We start from the raw sequence: 20,024 nt of genomic DNA, 5'->3' as shown, positions 1-20,024 counted from the left end.
TGTAGGGTCATGTGTTAAAAACCATAGTTCACAATGTGCACAGGAAGTTGGTTACTAGGCCTCAAGGGTAAGGGGGGAGAATAGTTGAGAGTAGTTTTACACAGTCTTCGAGCCTAAAATTGAATACAGACAGGACCAATGGGAATGAAGAAGTGGCACTCCTAACAGGAGTAGAGGATCAGTGATGAAATGAAGCAAACATCAGGCAGGGGCACAACAACTTCCCACGTCACATCCCTTTAGCTAATTACATATGGGATGAAGAACATTTGAGTTCTGAAATCATTTCTTTATAACAGGACACTGAATATATGACATGTCGCTCATTATAAAGAAATTATAGACTTGTTTGTTCAGGGATTGTGATGTCCCATGTATTATAATATGAAGATAGCGAAAATAAGAAGTATTGGCAGCCCAAAACAATAAGCATAGATTCCATGCATACATCAACAGCAGACAAGCATACGTTAGACTTCAGGCTGATTGAGCATTCCCATAGTCCCTTGTTAAATAGTATTGATACCCAAGCAAGAATTCACAGACATGGATCTTTGTGTGGACAACTGGGCACTCAATGAAGTGCTCAAAAGTGATGAACAACTGATTCCCAGAGCTGATAAGCTAGTGGGCCGTCGCTACTGGAGTACTTTTGATCTGTTCGGTGGCTATTAGCGGATTGCACTACCACCTTGTGCCAAGGAGAAGACTGCATTATTTAAGCCACAAGCGTTATATTATTTAGGGTGATGCCTTTTTAGATCAAGAATGCTCCTGCCACTTTTCAGCATCCGGCCAACCATGTTCTCTCAGGGCTGGAGCAGTTCTTCATGGCCTATCATGATGATTCTGACACTTGAGGCACCAACAGTAGGTGATGGTCAGGATACAGGGAACTAAACAGACCTTCAAGGCAACCGAATACAGAGGGAGGCAGTCCTCTGTAGGGCACCTTGGCCAGCAGGTAGGAAATAAGAAGATGCCAAGATACTGCCTGTGTTGGAGTGGGAAGTTTCCCCCACCCATTTAGTCTTGCTCGGGCTCAACGAACATCACAGGAACCTTGTGGCTAGCTCTGGTACCATCGACGTACCCCTGACAGCCCTGACATTCAAGATGCAGCCTAAGAAGGTGATTTAGACTGCAGAATATCACAAAACATTTGAAGACCTAGAGAGCACTATGTGATGCACCTGCTTTGAAGGTGTGCAACTATGGTCAGACTTTTATTGCACAGTCCAATGGCTCAAACATAGGAACTGACCTTAACTACAATGGTAGAGAGCATCCAGTGGTCTTCAACAGGCGCAGCCTGCTTCCTGGGGAAAATAACTTGGTGGACCTTAAGAAAGAGTGCTTTGCCATATTGTGGCTTTGAGGAGATTCAAGCAGAATCTCTTTGGAACCCAGCTACTCAAATGGCTGGAGGCAATGAAGAGTAAGAATCTCAAATTGTTGAAATGGTATCTCCCACGGCAAGGACTAAATTTAATGAGGAAGTTACTTACCTTCGGTAATGCATTATCTGGTAGAGACAAGATCTACCTGCAGATTCCTTACCTTTGAATTTCCCAGGCGCCAGACTGGATCCGGAAGATTTTTGCATGAGCAGTACACCCCTGCGTGCCGGTGTGTGGCATTGATTGGCTCCAATCGCTGACATCCGCACCAGAAGTGATGTCCATGTCGCCTACATAGATGCCACCTTAGCACGCTGATGTCAGTTACTTTTCACAACTTTCCACGCCAGAAGCACGGAGCCATGAAGTGCACTGAAACTGGTGTGCCCAAACTACAGCCCTGAAAGGGGTAATTCCTAACCCTAGACATCTGTCTGCAAAGCGGGGAGGATGGGTGAGTCTGTAAGGAATCTACAGCTAGATATTGTCTCTACCAGATTAGTTTTTGAAGGTAAGTAACTTGTTCAATAGAATAGATACCTAAACAATACCGTCCCTGGTGGTGGGCTGCAGACAAATTCTATATTAGGAAGTCCTGCAGGACCGAAAGGGTGAATTGCCCGCTCATGTGGACCTGACTGTCCAGGCAGTAGTGTTTGGTAAAGGTATGCAGGGATGCCCACTTTGCTGCCTGGCAGATGTCAAGGACCAGAACTACACATGCTAACGCAGTAGTAGCAGCTTTACCCCTGAAGGAATGAGCCTTTAAGCCCTCAGGAGGCTGCTTTGTTTTCAATGCGTAGCAAATTTTTATGCAGAGAATGACCCAGCACGAAATAGTTAGTTTCTGCACTGCCAGACCTTTCTTTGTACCAAAATACTCCACCAAGAGTTGGTCGTCCACCCGGAACTCTTGTGTGGGGTCAAGGGAGAAAGACAATGCCCTTTTTGGGTCCTGATGGTGGAGTCACTCCTCTTCGTTTGATGGATGTGGAGGAGCATAAAAGGTGGGTAAGGTGACAGATTGGCTCACATGGAATTGTGTTACCACTTTTAATAGGAAAGAGGCCCTAGTGTGAAGCACCAGTTTGTCTGGGGAAAACAGACAAGAATGGAGGCTTGGATGACAAAGCCTGCAGCTCACTCACCCTCCAGGCAGATGTAATTGCCACAAAAAAGGCTGTCTTGATGATGAGCACCCGGATGGGACAATTATGTAGAGGATCGAAAGGAGCACACATTAAGAAAGAGAGAACCAAATGAAGGTCTCACTGAGATATAATGAAATGAGAAGGGGGAAACATATTTACAAGACCCTTGAGAAACCTATTTACAATAGGTGACTTAAATAAAGAGGGTTGGTCAGGCAGCTGCAAGAAGGCAGATACAGCAGGCATCAGAACGCCCAGAGCAGAGCTCTGCTGGGCAAGGTTGAGAATAAAAAGAAGGAAATCAGAAAGGGAATGGGAAAGTGGGTCAATAGACTTTTCTGTACAATATAATACAAATTTCTCCCCCCAGCAGGAGTATCCAGTTTTGGTGGAGGGACACCTCACTGACAGAATAACATGCCAGACCTCAGAAGGAAGGTTGAAAGCTGTCAACTGTTACCACTCAATCTCCACTTAAGAAGGCAGAGAGCAGACAGGTTTGGGTGGATAACACTCCCCTACAGCTGCGACAGAAGACCCTACTGAGGGGGCACCCTGATAGGAGGATCGATGCTCATGTTGAGAAGCTCAGGATACCAGACCCTCTGTGCCCAGTCTGGAGCCACAAGGATGACTTAGGCCTGGTTGTTCCTGATCTTCTTGAGAACTCTGGGCAGTAGTGGTATGGGGCGGAAAAGCCTACAGAAGGTCTGAGCTCCACTCAAGACAAAAAAGAATGTCCAAGTGAGAGCCACCTTGGAAGCTCTGGCACGCAAAACTGCTGACATTGCGCGTTCTCAACGGTCGCAAACATGTTTAACCATGACTCTCCCCACAACTTGCGCCACCTCCAGATAGAGACGCCATTCATGATCCACCAGGCATCGGCGGCTGAGTTTTTCTGATCTGGCATTCAGAGAACCTGCCAGGTGCTGAACACTGTGGAAATGACCTGATGTTTCAGCCATGTCCGGAGATGCAGGGCCTCTTGACAAAGGGTCGATGACCCCACCCCATCCTGTTTGTTGCAGTATCACATGGTGGCGGTGTTGTTGGTGAACACTTGCACTATCCTTCCCTTAACGGAGGGTAGAAAGGTTTTCAGTGCCAGTAGGATTGCTCGGAGCTCAAGCATGTTTACGTGGAGTCCAGATTTCGCCAGAGGAGTCCTCTGATCTCCACCTCTCCCAGGTGGCCACACCATCCCAAAAGTGATGCATCTGTCACTACTGTGAGATCTGGTTGGGGAAGAAAGAGGTGTCTGTCTCTGACAAAGTTGCAGTTTGTTAAACACTACTGCTGGTCGTTTGCAGTTCCCTCCAAGATCTGGACCATATCAGAGAAATTTCCCTGATTCTGCACCCACTGGAACTTCAGGTCCCACTGCAGAGCCCGCATGGCCTAGTAGCATCAGAGTCATTCTCATTGAAATCTAGGACAGAGGCTGAAACATCGGTATCATAGCCTGATTATCCAGGACTCTCAGCTCGAGAGGTCGTTCCCAAGGTATCCAGCCTCTTTGATTCCCTATCCAGGACAGCATAAGGGAATGAGTCGGGGAGGTAGAGGCTTTGACCACAAAGTTCCCAAGGGTGAGGTGTTGGGTGAGGACGTTTGGGTCCCCAGGCATGGGGCAGTGGCGGCGGGCAATCATCCTATTCACAGGAGCCCCTGTGCTAGGCTTGGACCAGACTGCCAGTAGGACTTCTGTAAGTGCTTTATTAGAAGGGAGCAGGGGTTCGGAAGAGGAAGTTCCCAGTTGTAGCACTTCCGTCAAGATGTTAGTTTTGACTGTCACAAAGGGCAACTCTAGGTCCAGGACCTCAGACATACTCTTCACTAATATAGCATATTTTTTTCCCTCCTCTGTAGCCGTGGTAGGGGGACAAAGCACGGCATCTGGAGATGTATCTAGTCCGCTGGCATCACCCAGTTCCTCACACCATCCATACTTCCATCTAACTGGTGTTCTTAAGGGTTCAGTGACCCCTCCCATTCTTTCCGAAGTCCTAGCCCTTCAGGTTATGGCTCAGACACTGACCTTGGAAACATGGGTTCTGTGGGTGCTGGAATCAGTGTCTGTCAACTCTGTAACAACTCTGTGTCATGTTCAGGGATTCAAATGGCGATAGTGCCACCAGTGGGTGCTGGTGGCACCGGGACCACCAGCATTGGGGATGTTCATGGTGGCATGACTGGTACCAGTGAACAGTGTACCAGTGGAACTGTGATCCGATCCACAAGGCTGCCGAATGGAGCCAATGGCGCGGAACCTGATGGGACCCCCTCTGACTCTGCACGGCCCAAAGGCGCTGTGGAGTGGTTAGCCCACTCAAAACACACAGCGCATGGCCTTGTAAAATTATTTTTCCTGAGTAAGTGGGTGCTCCGGCACCCGGAAAAGCACAGAGGTGTGGAGTCGAACCTGGCAACGGCTCCGAAGAAGCATGCTTTAATCACTGATGTTCCGTCATTGCGTTGGCCACAATTCGACTTCTTGTGCTTCTTATGCCTCTTTCCTGAATATCCAGTTGACTTGAAGTGGGAAGAAGAGGACTTGTGACTCCTAGAGTGGTCCCGCAACATTCCCCTTGATCGGAACTGAGATCTCCTAGGAGTCGTGAAACACGGCATCTCCTGTTCGACCGCTAGCAGCTTTAGGGAAAACTCTGTCAAAGCCTTCGGTGCCATGGCCCAGCAGTCTGAGCACGACTTGGAGTCATGGCCATGCTTAAGAAACCACAGACACACCAGGTGTGGATCCGTAACTGACATGACGTAGTTACAGGTGCCACACAGTTTAAACCCTGTCTTCATCGACACACCAGGAGGAAAATTTCCACAAAAACAAAGTCGACAAAATGTTGAAACAAGTCTGTCAAAATAACAACAAAAAGGTAGCTCTTCTCAGGATCATGCTAACTGGTGCAGTAAGAAAGGAATTGACATCAGCGAGCCGGGGTGGCATATATATAGGTGATGCAGACGTCACTTCTAGTGGGGATGCAGCTGCCGCCCGGCAGAGCCGATCTATGCCACTTACCTAGCAGGTGTGCAGGGGTATCGATCAGGCAAAAATCTTCCAGATACAGTATGACGCATGAGAAATTCAAAGGTAAGGAATAAGAGGCTAGATGTCTCTATCAGATAGCAGAGTACAAGCCGGGAGTACTCATGGGAATGTAGATGTACTTTCCCACCGTTTGTGCCAATCTGACAACAGGACATCTCCAACAGTAAAATAAAGATCTTGGTAATCAGATCTGTTATTATCCCCTGCCATGTGTGTGCCACTGCATGTATATCTGGAATCCTGACTTCAATTTTTGTCAGTGGTGTCACACTACTCTAGTGTGAACGCCGAGGCCTGTCCTTGGCCATGCAAGGTCAAGCACCTGTCCTGTGATTTGGAAGGGTGATAAGTGCCAAGAATACCCTCACAGTGGATAGAGGACAACTGTTCTTCTCCTGGGTGTAGCACATAAAGCAGTGGTGACAGCACACTGTGTTTTGTGACTGACAGTAGTACCAGATACAGGTCACGAAAGTTGAGAACTCTGAAGGCACTTATTGGTCCCCGTCCGCTCCTCTGAGAGGTCTTAGATGCAGAAGAAATTGGATACTTTCAACCTCCCCTAGGGCCAGCACCAGAGCGGCATGAAAAGACCATGGATCTCTGTATGAAGTTGAGAACCCGCACCTTCAACATGCTAAAGTGAGCACGAGGCCTTGAGGCTGTTCTCACACCCTTTACAACACCGGGGGTAAGAAAAAGAATGAACCGTTTACACATTTGAGCTTGAGCAATATCTTCATCTGTGCCTCAATCATTTTTCTGCCAATATTTACTGATATCTACCAAGAAAGGGTTACCTGGGTGGGAAAGAGCACAGAGGAAGTGGGGAGAATTCAGTGCTCAAAGAGGAACCATGGCCAGGAATATTAGTCTGTGTACTTCGAATTGAACTGTGTGGTATTTAGCATGGATGTGTAATTAAAAGTATGTTCTTTCTCCCAAAAGACAAACACTGGGCTGGATATTGATTTATTGGTTTAATCTGTTGGTTGACTGTTGAGTTCTGGGCTTGTGGCCCCCAACTATCTCCCTAAGAAGCCTGCATCTGCTCACCCTCGCTCTCCTGGCAGTCAAGTGTGGAAAGGGTGCATTTGGCTCACTTTGAAGAGCCATAGTAAGACAATCCCTGGGACATCAGTGGCAAACGACTTCAAGCACCTGGCTGCCCTGTAAACCCCACCTCACCTGAACTGGGACCCAAAGCCCTATGTGTTGAATGTAATTTTTTTTTTTTTTTTTTACAGTTTTTGCCTAATGTGGATGTGTGACAAAAATACAGCTGATGCTGCTGTAATGGATTATGGATTGATCTTGCAATAGAACTCAAAACATTAAACACCAGAACCTTCTTGGTTCAAAACCTTACAAATCTCATGCCTCTTCCTTTGTTACAAATCAGATGAGAAGAAACATATAGCATACTTCATAAATGCAGCAACAGAATCTTTAGCTTATTGAAGAGATATTTTTAGACTCACATTAATCTTTTTGGGCAATAAATAAAGAATATATTGAAGTATAAACAAACCAATATTTATTATCTGCAACAAAACACAGATTTTCGCATTTATTGCTGAAAGTTGGCTACCACATTTTGCTGGATTGTCAACAGTAATATGGTGACTATAGATATGTTCTCTTTTTCACTTGCATTTAGCTCTTGAATGTCAAAGGCTGCAGTCAAATCTCCAGGCGAATCTCCTCAACAACTCATACGAGAATCTCATAAATAATGCCCTCAAGCTCCCAGACAATTTAAATTCCTATGTACGCTGCAGGTAGCAATTATATTACTCATTTAGAAATCAACATCATTGGCTGCCCTTACAATGTGGCCACCACCCAAGTTTGCCCAAAAAAAAAAAATTTACCCTGCTAAAAAATAATTTACCCTGCTAATAGCTAATTTTCAACCAAATGGATAACATGAGAAAAAACTAACGCACAGAAAGATAAAACTCCAGAAAAATGGTTTTGCCTATAGGAACACCAACAACTGCATTACAGTACAATCAGACATACCACAAAATAACATTGATTAGGAATCCAAGGAGGAAGTCTTGTCTAGATGTCCAATGTCCAGAAATTCATCAACTTTATTATAACCGTCCAACTCTAGTCCAGGCGTACTGCAAGAGGCACAGAAATCTGTTATTCAATCATTATTAGTTTACTCATGTACTTCAGCGGGTGGAATTGAAAACTGCCATTGGGCTCCATGTAAGGGCCCCAGGATTCAAGGAGGCAGCTGGATTCAAGGTGGGAGCAGGATTCAAGGAGGCAGTGGGATAAATGATCTCTTCAACGGTCACGTATGTTCCAGTTGCAAAACCAATAATTCCCATGATGGTTATTGAGATGTCCTTCAGAATAATCCAACAGCTCAAATTACTTTTGTGGAATGTGATTATTTCAATCAAAGGTGGTAGGATCAGAGCTAGTGTGCTGCTACTCACAGCGCCCACGAAGGAAATCACCAAATCCAAACGGGGAATCAGGATTGCCGTGGCACCTGGAAAATTAGAGTACATTTATTTATGTTTTACTTCCACATTTTAATTAATTAATTTTAATATATGATTGAAATCTAACAGAGTGTAGGGTAAGCTCGGGAACCAACAAGCAGGATAATCAAATAAATATGAGTGAACTGAAATTACATATAGTGAATTTAAGAAAAGTCTATTTTCTTATTAGTTTTTCAGTCTGAACCCCCACGAGCCCTCTTATTCAGTGGACCGATGAGCCCAGCCACAGTTTACACAGACTCCAAATGACCCCACAATGATTACTTGTATTATGCTACGTGGAATGAGGAAACCGATTTTTATCTGCTCCAGTCAATATTACAAGAACATATGCTGAAAATGGACAAGCACTGAGAAAACTGATAGTGAAAATACACAGGACGACATTATTTGCTTATGAATCAGGCATATATGCAATTGAGTTTTTCATAAGAAAACGTACAATGAATGTGTCGTTTAGAAAAACGAATTCTTCATTATTTGTCTCAAATTCACATCGAGTCAGCATCTCATACTAAAGGCTACGATTATGCGATCAATGTACCTACAGTTGTATAAAACTGCAAAGACAGAATTTTGTATGACCTACCTTCCTCATAGTTCTGCGAGGGGGTTCATGCTCTACATCATCTCTAACAATGCACTGTTAACAAGCACTGACAAAGCCAATAGGTCTTGACAATCAGAGCGCCATAGGCATTGGCAATGTAAATGCATTTGTGTACGGCTCTGGGGCTGTTTTTATTAACATACTTAAATACATTAACATTGCCAACGCCTTTAGCTCTCAGATTGCCACGACCTATTGGCTTTGCCAGTGCTTGTTTTTCTTGCTCTCCATCTCTCTCTTCTGGCCTTGAGTGCTCTTTTATGCTGGATCCGGAATTTATTTGTATGTTGTACTGACAGAAGCACTACTATTATCCATTCATTATAAGTGACAACATTGTTATAACATATTGATTTACTTTGCAGCGTTATAAAGTGTTGCCTGTCCCATCTATCAACATCTACTTACGCTATGACTGCGTGTATTATTTGCACAAGCAAAACTTCTCATATTCAAAATACTTCAATCTCTCAGGTTGCTGTTACTGTAAACACTTTTATTTAAAACTTTCTGAAATAAAAACTAGGTTCAAGAGAAAGATAAAAATCGTCCCAGCATGCTTCACTGAACAGACACGTTTAATTTGGCCTCTTCAGTTGACCAAGGGAGATAGGTCAGTAGTACTCTATGTACCAACCAAACAACTGCTTGTCTCTGATGATACACAGCATTGTCAGAAACCTTCAGAACCAGAGACGATCTTCTCTGCTGGTACTCTTACTGAATATGCAGGTGAACAACACCACCCTGAAACAAACAACGGCAGTGAACCACCATAGCATGAGAGTCACGTAATTCACGTTTGTTTCAGTGTTCTGAGGAAGCAGGACTGTAGTTTCAAAAAGGGATGCCCCCTTTTCCCGTTCCCAAATGTAAATCTTCTCACTCTTAATAGGACCTGGTGCTCGGTCTCCCAGTGACCAGAGACTTACTGCCTTAGGGAAAAAGCCTTTAACACCTGTGCATAGTAATCACTGTCAACACTACTTAGGTTATGGCTATCCCTAAGGTGACCTCTTCTTGAGAAAAATTACCAGAAGAATAAGAATCTCTGTTTACCTTTATATATCTAGAGCAACGTGAATTGCTGATGATTTTACTATTATTATCTGCTACATTGCTCAGCATCAGCTTACAAATATCCATTCAGTCTGTTCATCCACAAAACTGACTTTTTTGTAGTGACTACTGGACGTCTTGTGTGGCTTATGTTGGCTTGCCAGTTGCAACAGGCAATTGCCAAGCCTGTGCCTGCCTATCCCTCTGGAGCAGGGGACGGCAGCAGATAATCAATCCTCGTAACAAGGGTTCTGTCGCATACTCCAGGGCTGGGATCTATATCTCTAACAATTGCCATTACTTGATACTCATTAGCTACAGTGTTGACAAAATGAGTTTAGTTTTTTTTTTTTTAATAGAAATGGAAGAGTTAGACGTAATTCGACAATCTACTATAACTAAAGATTATGGGGGTCATTCTAACTCTGGCGGGCGGCGGAGGCCGCCAGCCAGAGTTCCCCCGACAGAACACCGCTCCGCGGTCTGAAGACCGCTGCGGTGATTCTGTGTTTCCCGCCAGAAGGCCGCCCGCCAGCCCAGCGGGAAACCCCTTCCCACGAGGAAGCCGGCTCCGAATGCAGCCGGCGGAATGGGAAGGTGCGACGGGTGCAGTTGCACCCGTCGCGAATTTCAGTGTCTGCTAAGCAGACACTGAAATTCTTTGTGGGGCCCTCTTACGGGGGCCCCTGCAGTGCCCATGCCATTGGCATGGGCACTGCAGGGGCCCCCAGGGGCCCCACGACACCCCATACCACCATCCTGTTCCTGGCGGGCGAACCGCCAGGAACAGGATGGCGGTATGGGGTGTCGGAATCCCCATGGCGGCGCAGCAAGCTGCGCCGCCATGGAGGATTCCTGAGGGCAGCGGAAAACCGGCGGGAGACCGCCGGTTTTCCCTTTCTGACCGCGGCCAAACCGCCGCGGTCAGAATGCCCTTGAGAGCACCGCCAGCCTGTTGGCGGTGCTCTCGTGGTCGTTGACCATGGCGGTCAATGACCGCCAGGGTCAGAATGACCCCCTATGTTGTAAATCAAGACAAATGTAATGTTGAACGATTTGGCGACCTTGGTGGTAATAAAAGAGAAAAAAATAAAAATATGTACGGAACATTTGGTGAAGTTTGAGACAGTGGTGGCTGACACTTAACAGGAGTGACGGGGGAGAGGGAATAAAAAAAAACAACAAAAAAAAACCACTTAGCTCTTTTCTCCAGAGACGGGTTTGTCTCCTCCGTCCTCTTCCCAGCAGCACACAGGCACTCAGCCAATCATGACGCTGCTGTCACCAGCATGACAGCAGCGTCATAATTGGTGTGAGAACCTCTGCTTCGGCGCTCACAGAGGAAGAGAAGGCCTGTGCAGTTTCAGGAGAAATGCAAAGTGCACATGTCCAAACACGGCCAGCCAAACACACATGCGCGCTTATGGTGTACTTCACTCCTCGCTCTAGCGCCCTCCAGCCCCGCCCTGCCCTAACATGGCTCAGCGAAAAATAAAACGATAATAACGCTTTGTTGTTATCATTTTATTTTTATTTCCCCTTCTGCTGCAAGCAGTGGGGCGATGCTCCTTCGCCTTAGCGGAGGAGCCGCCCCTCGTTTGAGATGTAATCAGTTCAATGAATCACTGCTTACTATACAAGTACCCCGCTAGGCTAAGGACCGCTGTTTTTAATTTGCTGATAACGATGCTACGAGATTGTTAAGGCTGCCAACAGAGGGCTTCTAAAATGGAACAGTTCTGAATATTTATATTTCATAAGGGTATGTTAATACCATAGAGCTTAAACTGCATATTCTTAAAAATCTGCCACCCATTACAAACATATGCTAATACATGCAGTATAAACTGCGCATTCCTAAAAGTCTCACAGCCATACAAAATGTATGTTAATACCGTGAAGCTTAAACTGCATATGCTGCTAGCAGCCATTCCAAACATGCTGACGACTTCTGTCTATCGACATGGCAACCATTATTACCCACCATGGAACAGATGAGCTACAGTCCTCCCTAAAACAGAAGACGACACCTTCAATGAATATTTATCCCTCACTTTAGTTTTGACGATAAACAGAAAAAAAGCAATTGGTGTATTACATCTGGCCAGAAATTCTCTTGTGAAAATTATAAACAGAAAGAATACAACAGTTTAACTACTTAAGACTTGCTGTCTCTGGCAATCTTATAGGGAACTCAGACAACATGCAGCAATACTCCTGTAACGCGACAATCATTCACAGTACGGTCGGAGCCATCACTGCAAACGGGAGTGACTGTTAAGCCCTATGCACCAATCAAATGTATTTGAAAGAAAATGCTTGAAACTGACCGTATGGCTAAATAAATCAACATGGTCGACTATACTGAAAGCACCCTTTGGGTATAAACCGATGGATGCAAGAATCGAGTTATCACATTGATGTACACCACCATGAGTCAGCAATGACACAGATCTAATGACAGGGCCGTGGCCAGGGGTATTTGTTTCAGGGTGAGAGGGGGTGGAGGGGGGGGGGCATGGCCCCCTGTGATAACGAAAATAAGGAAGATTCGGGGAAGGAAAGTGCTATCTCCTTAACATTTTTGATATACTGCTGAAGCAGCAGGGAGGTTTAAAAGCATACAGTGCATTTTATTTTGTAATGTTTCCCTACTGTCCTGTTCTCCACCAATGACTTTTGGGAAACATCTGTGAAAAAAGTACACTTCAAAGCATGCAAGTCACAACAATATAGTTTGAAAGTAATTAGTCAGAAGATCCGTCTCTCCAAGGAATTGCTACGGAAGTGCTAGTCACGTGTTATGCGTAAAGCATATAATCATCTTTGCGGACAAATGGAGGAAGTTTATGGAAAACTAAGTGTGAGTTATGTGTTCTCGCTCAGGAGTTTTTTTTCCAAATATTGTGGAAAATGCTGCATCATAACCACATTGGACAAAAACACATTTGTGAACACCGTATTGAAAGTTAATAGAAGTTTATAGGAGACTTGGAATTATCCTAAAGGAATATTTGTAAGAATAAGTGGGGAATGGTCAGTCGCAGTCATCCACAGTTGAGGTACACACTAAAGAGCCAGCAACACCACAGACTCAGCTGTGAATCAGCCAGAGTCAGTACACTCAGTGGGTGCTCCAAAGACATCACCAATCGGAGGATTGCTTTAGATGTACTTTAGACGCATGGCCAATAATGTTGTGGGACTAGGAATGCATTTGAGAATAAGAGTATAGTGTACAGGTTTTAAGTGTTTGCTGAACGCAGTAACAAAAATATCTAGTATGTAAGTGTTCACTGATCTTGGGCTATTGAGTCTTGTGGTTAACATGGAAAGAGGATTAGGCTAATAATGTCAAATGTTTAAGAGTGCATTTCCTTCAACGTTGCTGGAGTCCACTACAGCCTCAGCCAACATAGTTATGAGTATAGATGTGCAAATGAGGCACAACCAAAAGGAGCATAGGATTTTGTATACATTACAGACTTCTACAATCTGTGTGTGTTTGGAAGAAATGGCCAATCACATTAAGAATTGAGGGGCTCACTAAAAATGTGTGTGTCTGTGTGTGTGTGTGTATATATATCGCAATGTGACTGAGCAAAAAATGAGGCCACGAGAGATCCTGAGGAAGGAAGTCACAATGCAATTGACAGAACATCACATGCCATTGAGCAGAAGCACAGAGCTAGAAGAAAAGGGAAACTGCCTGCAAACCATAACACTCACCACCCATGGAGGACAAAAGGACAAGACAACCAGGCCCAATAACGTACGAGTACCAAAAAATACCAGGACAAGTCTCTGAAAGCAGACACCATAGCAAGGCTACCTAAGAGAAGGAAGCCCAGGCAAGATGATAACCTGATAACTGGGTAAAACTCACAAACCATGAACAAACAGATAGAATAGAGTAAAGAACAGAACAGCATATTTGCAAAATTTCAACTGTAGCCAATGCAGGGGACTCAGAGTCACAAATCGCAGGGTGTGAGGGGTCTGTGTCACCCACTTGAACACTGCAAATAGCACCCTACTGAGAAATACAAGCTTGACAGGAATGAAAGTAAGACCAAATCCCTCTGAAAGTGGCACACAAATACCGGCTGGAGATGTGGAGAATCATAAAGGAAGAGCCACCAACTAAGATGGGAATGCCAAAGCCACTGAGGCAAGCTTGATGGTGCATTGCCTGCCATAGACTGAGATACTTGCATTGCGGCCAAGTGGCATGGGATCAACAGAAGGGATCTGTCAGGGCAAAGCCCGGCAGCAGTCCAACCAGAGGAATCAAACAAGCCCATAAAAACAACAAAAAATGCACAAAAATACCAGCCAGATCAGCCTACACAACAGCAAACCAAGCCAAAAAGAGGTATGTAGACGGGTGCAAAGGATGGCCACAAATACACAGACACACGTCAGGAACAGAAGCAGGGAGGGAAAATGGAAACAGCTGGTCAGGACCCTAGAGTGGCGCTCGAGAGCCCTGGTAGAGTAGGAATGGCTGAAGACATTCACAACAGGAACTATGCTCCAAATAACAGTGAGGCAGACAAGCCCACAACAGCCAGGCCTAAAGTAAGTGGCAAATGGCTTTCTCACTTCCAAGGAAGAAATCAGAGGGACAGAATCCCCAAGGAAGGAAACATTTCAGAGGGACACAGCTAGGCAGCTGGAAATGCACACAAATGTAGGGCACCATAGAGCAAACCAGCATTACACAGCATGTCAGCAAACCGTACAGGAGAGGCCAAGGTCACAAAAACACTGACATATGGGAAACATCAGCCATAACTACTGCAAAATTACCAGCACATAGTTTGTAAACAGAGAGACAGCCAAGAAGAGCACTTTTCTCGCTCCAGGGAGAGGGATGGAGTGGAAGCTTCAGGAAAAAGAAGAAAGTCCTGGCTCAAAAATAGAGCCAGGGAACTAAAGCAAGAAATCAAGGGAGGCACTCTCAGAGAAAAAGACAAATCCCGTCAGGAGGGTACACAGCAGGAAACTAGGGAAACATACCATCCATATAAAAAAACATCCATGTTGCTGCAGCAGAGACAAATAAAGAGTGTCTCCATCCACCCAAGACACCACTAATCACAGCCAATGGGTCATGTGCAGGGGAAGCCAAAGGGAGAGCCATTAGGTAGATCTCAAAGACCAGGTCGAAAGCAAACAAAAACTGAACCCAGTATCAATGGGAGAAGCCCTGGAGATGCTGAAAAAGCCAGAGAGATTGTGTAGGCCCCCATCTAAAGACAGCCTTGTACTAGTGTCTTAAAAACAAAGAAATAGAGCTTGTACCCACTGGAGCAGGACCATTCTTAGATATTTCCATACATAACAAAACCCCCAATTCAGGCAACAGACTTCTGATTTTTGTAGCAAAAACTTAAGACTTTTCTGCATTTTAATGTTAGTACATAGGTAATTGAAGTTCCCTGGGCTTGTTTTCTAAATGTCTTCTTCCCCAAATGTTGGCATGTAAGGGACAGCAGGTGAGCTCTGCACCAGCTAACGCCAAGCCATTGCCTGGCTACTCTGACTGCTCACCTTCATGCTTGCCCACTGCCCTACTCTCGCTAGCCTTGTCCTCCCGGTACCCAGTTGTCCTGCTGTTGCCTATGCTTCTTGTCCTCTTCCTTGCATATATTCTACCCTTGCTTTACTCACATTCTCCTTCCTTCCTGCCTTAGAACAAGCAATGAATATTGACCTTCCTTACCATTGGCTGTTTGATCAAATACAAAAATATTAAGATTTCGCTAGGCACCTTAGGACTCAAGAAAAGGTGTCAATGCACCTGCTGCAACTTTAATGACTATCCCTTTGATATGAATACCATGTAACTCATCTTTGCAATAATTATTCATTGAAAACAGGAAACATGAAAATCCTACCTTATTCTGATCATAAAATGTTTGCATGGTATGTGCGTGTGAAGCAGAATCGCTGCCCCTGCTGCAGGACAGCACCAAAGGCATAGTGAGCTGTCAGCAGAGTGTCAGCAGGGGCAGCGCAGGCCCCGATATTCATTGACTCCTCTATGCACCATCCTCAAAACTGGATGGTGCCATGTGCTGCAGGATCTGCCCACTGCCAGGTGATGAACAATATCCCACCAGAGCCTTGGTACCAGGATCTCAACCTGCTCACGTGAGACTCTGAAAAACCATCCCTCCTGTGCACAGGAGGTCAAAAACTGTATAGTAATCATAACCCTTTCTCTCTACGTCATGAAGCGCCAGAGCTAATCGGAGACGTGCCTGTGCAGCCCTGGACTCCTTCCTTGTTGTTTCTTTTTCACAGAAGATGCCAGGTGTGTCCTATACCCCGCCAAACTCACTGCAGACCCCTAACTGTTCCTTGTTTTTACTGGACTGACTTTCAGCGCAGCCCGTAGCAACGCAGGCTGGCACTACACTTTAAGTGTTGTCATGGACGTCATTTAGGGGTCGCAGCTGCAACCCCTGGCTTGCTTCTTGTGACCCCTGGCACTGTCGCCGCGACCCCTGGGCTTCAGAGGAGGCAAAAGCAGTGCCAGAAACACACTGGCAGCCCGTCCGATGGACGTTGGTTGGGGCTCCTTTCTCTTTGTGTTCTCTCATTTTTTTATTACACTGATAGTGAATAATGTTTAGTCATTTGCTATTAGTGTAATAAAAAATGGAGTACTATTAGCTGGATTAGACCCTCCCTCACAGCTGAGGTAAGCAAAACAACGCATCTATAATTATGTTGAGTGCGTTTAGACAATCGAGTGTGTGCATACGTGTGAATGTGTGTATGTGAAAGCATATGTGCAGGAGTGGGATTGAAGGTCAAAATGGGAGTGCAATGTCACTTCCGCTACCGCGGCATTTTGGTGAATTTACGTTCATGAGTGTTGTACAGGAATACGAAAATATAAGCTGAGGCCCAAGGTTTTTAGGGGGGGGCAGAGAAAAATAGGGCCTGGCCCAGCTAGCAGCCTACCCTCTCACCCCCTTGGCAACGGCCCTGTCACTATAAGAAAAACATGACAGTGGCACCCCCAGGGAACGATATTGCGGGGGAATTCACTGCTGCACTATTCAGACTTATTTGCTTATTAAAGAAAATGAGAGAAAAAAACCTTTGTTTTTTACTCTTGTTTACTCGCGGTTTCCCCGCCACTTATTTCTCTTACCTATGCCGTTTTGATGCTTATTGTTTCAGATCTCGTATTAGCTGTGTTTTAAATATGTAGTTTACTGTGTTGCAATAAATAAATGGAATATAATGGAATATGTTACTGCACGCGATTGAAAGGAATGAACTAATGAATTCTGAAACTGCTAAATTAAACCAGCTAAGTTGGAATGTTACACAGGGCAGAAAACTAGGTGGCTACCTGAGCACCTATGAATTTCGTTCAGCAAATCAGCACGTGGACAAAATTCGAAATGCTAATGGCTCATAAAGGTATTTGCAAATTAGCAATTTGTCCATATTCGTTGCATTCTCCAATCTATGATATTTTTTTAAATAAAGATCTGCTCCGGATAAATATATACAAAATAACGGAACCATCAATTGAGGGGAGGTTGTGTGTGGCCCACAGCTGCTAACTTGGCAAAAAAGTATTTCCAGCAAGGAGTGGCGAGCAGGCAAAATATTACACAAGGTTATGCACTGGAAGGCACAACCACCAGCCTTAAAACACAAGTACGAATATGATAAATCTGTGGCAGTGCTCTAAATGGGTTGTTACTCCCAGGCACTGAGTACCGGTACTTCCTAGTTATATCACTCTGAGTACTGGCACTTCTCTGTTGCCGAGGAGAGTACCGGTATTCATGAAAGGGTGGGCTCATTGGCTGCTAGTGCTGGCGAGCACGAGGCTTTCAGAGTGGAACCTGTCTCTGACAGCCAAGGCACCGCTTCTGTAGCTCTGAGCTGTTCAGCGGGGCTCATTTGCATAATGTCCAGGTGCTCACCATCACGCTGTGTTTGAGAGAACAGGGCCCATTCAGGCCCTGTGCTGCCACTCACATTCACACTATTGTGTGCATTTGAGCAAACGCGGGAACCAAGGCAGTCCGCTGGGAGCGCCAATTAGGAAAGCCATCGGAGGTAAAGAGTTTAAAATGGCTTTAATCCCACCTGAGTCTGCCTGCTTATGTCTGTATGTGTGCCCGTGTGTGCGTGTTTGTTGGGAGAGAAAAAGAGAGGGAATCGAGACATTCCCAGGAGGTATTTTAAAGGGAAGTGAGTGGAACGCTTTGCATGTGCATGTCTGCTTGTTTTGTTTTTGTGTGAGTGCAAGCTCAAGATCCAGGACGTCATAAGCCTCCGCTTCAGAAGCTACAAACGGGGAGTGGATTTCTTGAGGGGCTTCTTCTGTCTGCAACTTGATGACAAAGGTTCATAAATAAAGTGAAAGTGGGCGGTTGAATGGGTGAAAGGATGAATGGGTGGGTGTGTGAGTGAAAGGCTGGATGGATGGGTGAGTGAAAGGCTGGATGTCTCTGGATGAATGGATGCAAGGATGGATGAGTTAAAAAATGGATGGATGAGTGAAAGAGAGGGTAGATGGATGGATAAAAGGGCAGATGGATGAAAGGATGGATGTAAGGATGGATAACTGAAAGAATAGATGGATGAAGGAGTTAGAGGGAGGATGGATGAAAGGGAGGATGGAATGAAAGGGGGCTGGATGGAGTGAAAGGGTGGATGGAATGAGGGAGTAAAAGGGTTGTTGGATGAGCGAAAAGTTGATAAAGAGATGGATGATTGAAAGGATGGATGGATAGGTTTTGTAGGTGGATGGATAGGTTTGGATAAGGAAGGGTGGACAGACAGAATGGTGAATGACTGCACTATGGTGGATATCAGCTGGTGGATGTAGGATCAATGGATAGATCGATGGAAGAGACAAGAGATCTCTTCTGGGGGAGGTCATGATGACTTGCTTCGTTTGCTAGGTGCCATGAGCTTTGGTTCATTTTCTGACTATTCCCTTGCTCAAAAATATATAGTATTGTGCCAAACAACAGGAATTAACAGTATGCCATTAAAAAGCTGCAAATATTACAAACCAAGAACATTTTAATATATCATTGTGTTTGGCTTTCATTTTGTGCAATGAGTTAAAATTCGTTGTTTATATAAACACATTTCTCGTGTTCTGGTAAGTGTTGCAACTATTACAGAAGTCATTAAGTATCATCATGTCTTGCCCTAAGCCCCGCCCATTCGCCACACCGCTAGCTCATTTTAATGAGTACTGCACTTATTTTTTCCCATTTAAAACACTGGTCTGGGGTGATCCTCCACAGATTTAATTTGCAGGTTACTGGTGAATAATATTTCACTTCTAAGGGGAACGGCCTTACAGCCCACTAAGTATGAGGCCAGGTCCATTTTAACAGCAGGTGCACCAAAGGAGAAGGGAAGAGGATTTTTAAAATTAGCGAACAAAGGTGGAGTTTGTTTAGGAGGCCTCAGACCACAGGAAAGGTTAAAAATATTTAGAAAGTAGAACATGTAAATGTATGTCATGGGAAAAATTGATTCACAGAAATTATCGATAAATATTACACATTTAGGTACGCAAAGAAGGAAAAAAGAAACATGATAGCCTGCTGAGCTAATCGTCAGTCAGCATCATTAGCTACTTAAGGTGCAGTCACAATCCACGGAGAGCTATACCTGATTGTTTATGATGTGTTTACTGTCTAGAATCCGTGCTGAAAAATGCCCAGGTGATAATGTCACACTTGACAAGAATATAGCAATATTCTGTGCCACCCACAAGCCCACATGGTATGTTGTGCTCTCAGCACTTGCAGTTCCAGTCCATAACACTGCAACTCCTGGACAGGCTCAGCTGTCAGCAGGCGGCTAATCAGCAATGATGCGCGAGATTCCACTGCGTGGAAACACAGAGCTCAGCCAAAGACAGGAAAATGAACAAGCACTCAATGTGTTTTAGGCGTGTGGTACAGCAATGCGACAGGTGTGCAGCACAGCTAAAAATAAAGAAAAAAAAGGGCTATGATGCAGTCCGTGCTCACTGTACCATATCATTTTTTTCCTTAATTTCAGCCGTACTGCAGGGCTGTGCAACATGGCTTAAAAACCAAATTGGCAAAACCAATAGCTCTTGAGTAGGTGAGACCTACTGGCTTTGCCAATGCTTGCTTTTGTTTTTCTTTTGACCATGCTGCACAGCAT

The 20,024-nt window shown here is 44.9% G+C and overlaps 1 protein-coding gene across 3 annotated transcripts in view; it reads right to left on the bottom strand.

Annotated features, from left to right (window-relative positions):
* Positions 1-7,138: 7,138 nt before the first annotated feature.
* The window catches only part of SLC36A4 (solute carrier family 36 member 4), an 820,425-nt gene continuing 807,539 nt past the window's right edge, over positions 7,139-20,024 (bottom strand). Inside the window, exon 12 of one of the 3 annotated variants that reach the window (XM_069202450.1) lies at positions 7,139-8,139. In XM_069202450.1, coding sequence (XP_069058551.1) covers positions 7,811-8,139 — 329 coding nt within the window. In that variant the 3' untranslated portion in view covers positions 7,139-7,810. The remainder of the gene's footprint in view (positions 8,140-20,024) is intronic. The other 2 variants (XM_069202452.1, XR_011194611.1) reach the window with 2 other exon arrangements.

This window comes from Pleurodeles waltl, chromosome 8, assembly GCF_031143425.1.
Source record: "Pleurodeles waltl isolate 20211129_DDA chromosome 8, aPleWal1.hap1.20221129, whole genome shotgun sequence".
Classification (NCBI taxonomy): Eukaryota; Metazoa; Chordata; class Amphibia; order Caudata; family Salamandridae; genus Pleurodeles; species Pleurodeles waltl.
This window is presented reverse-complemented; position numbering and strand designations above follow the sequence as displayed.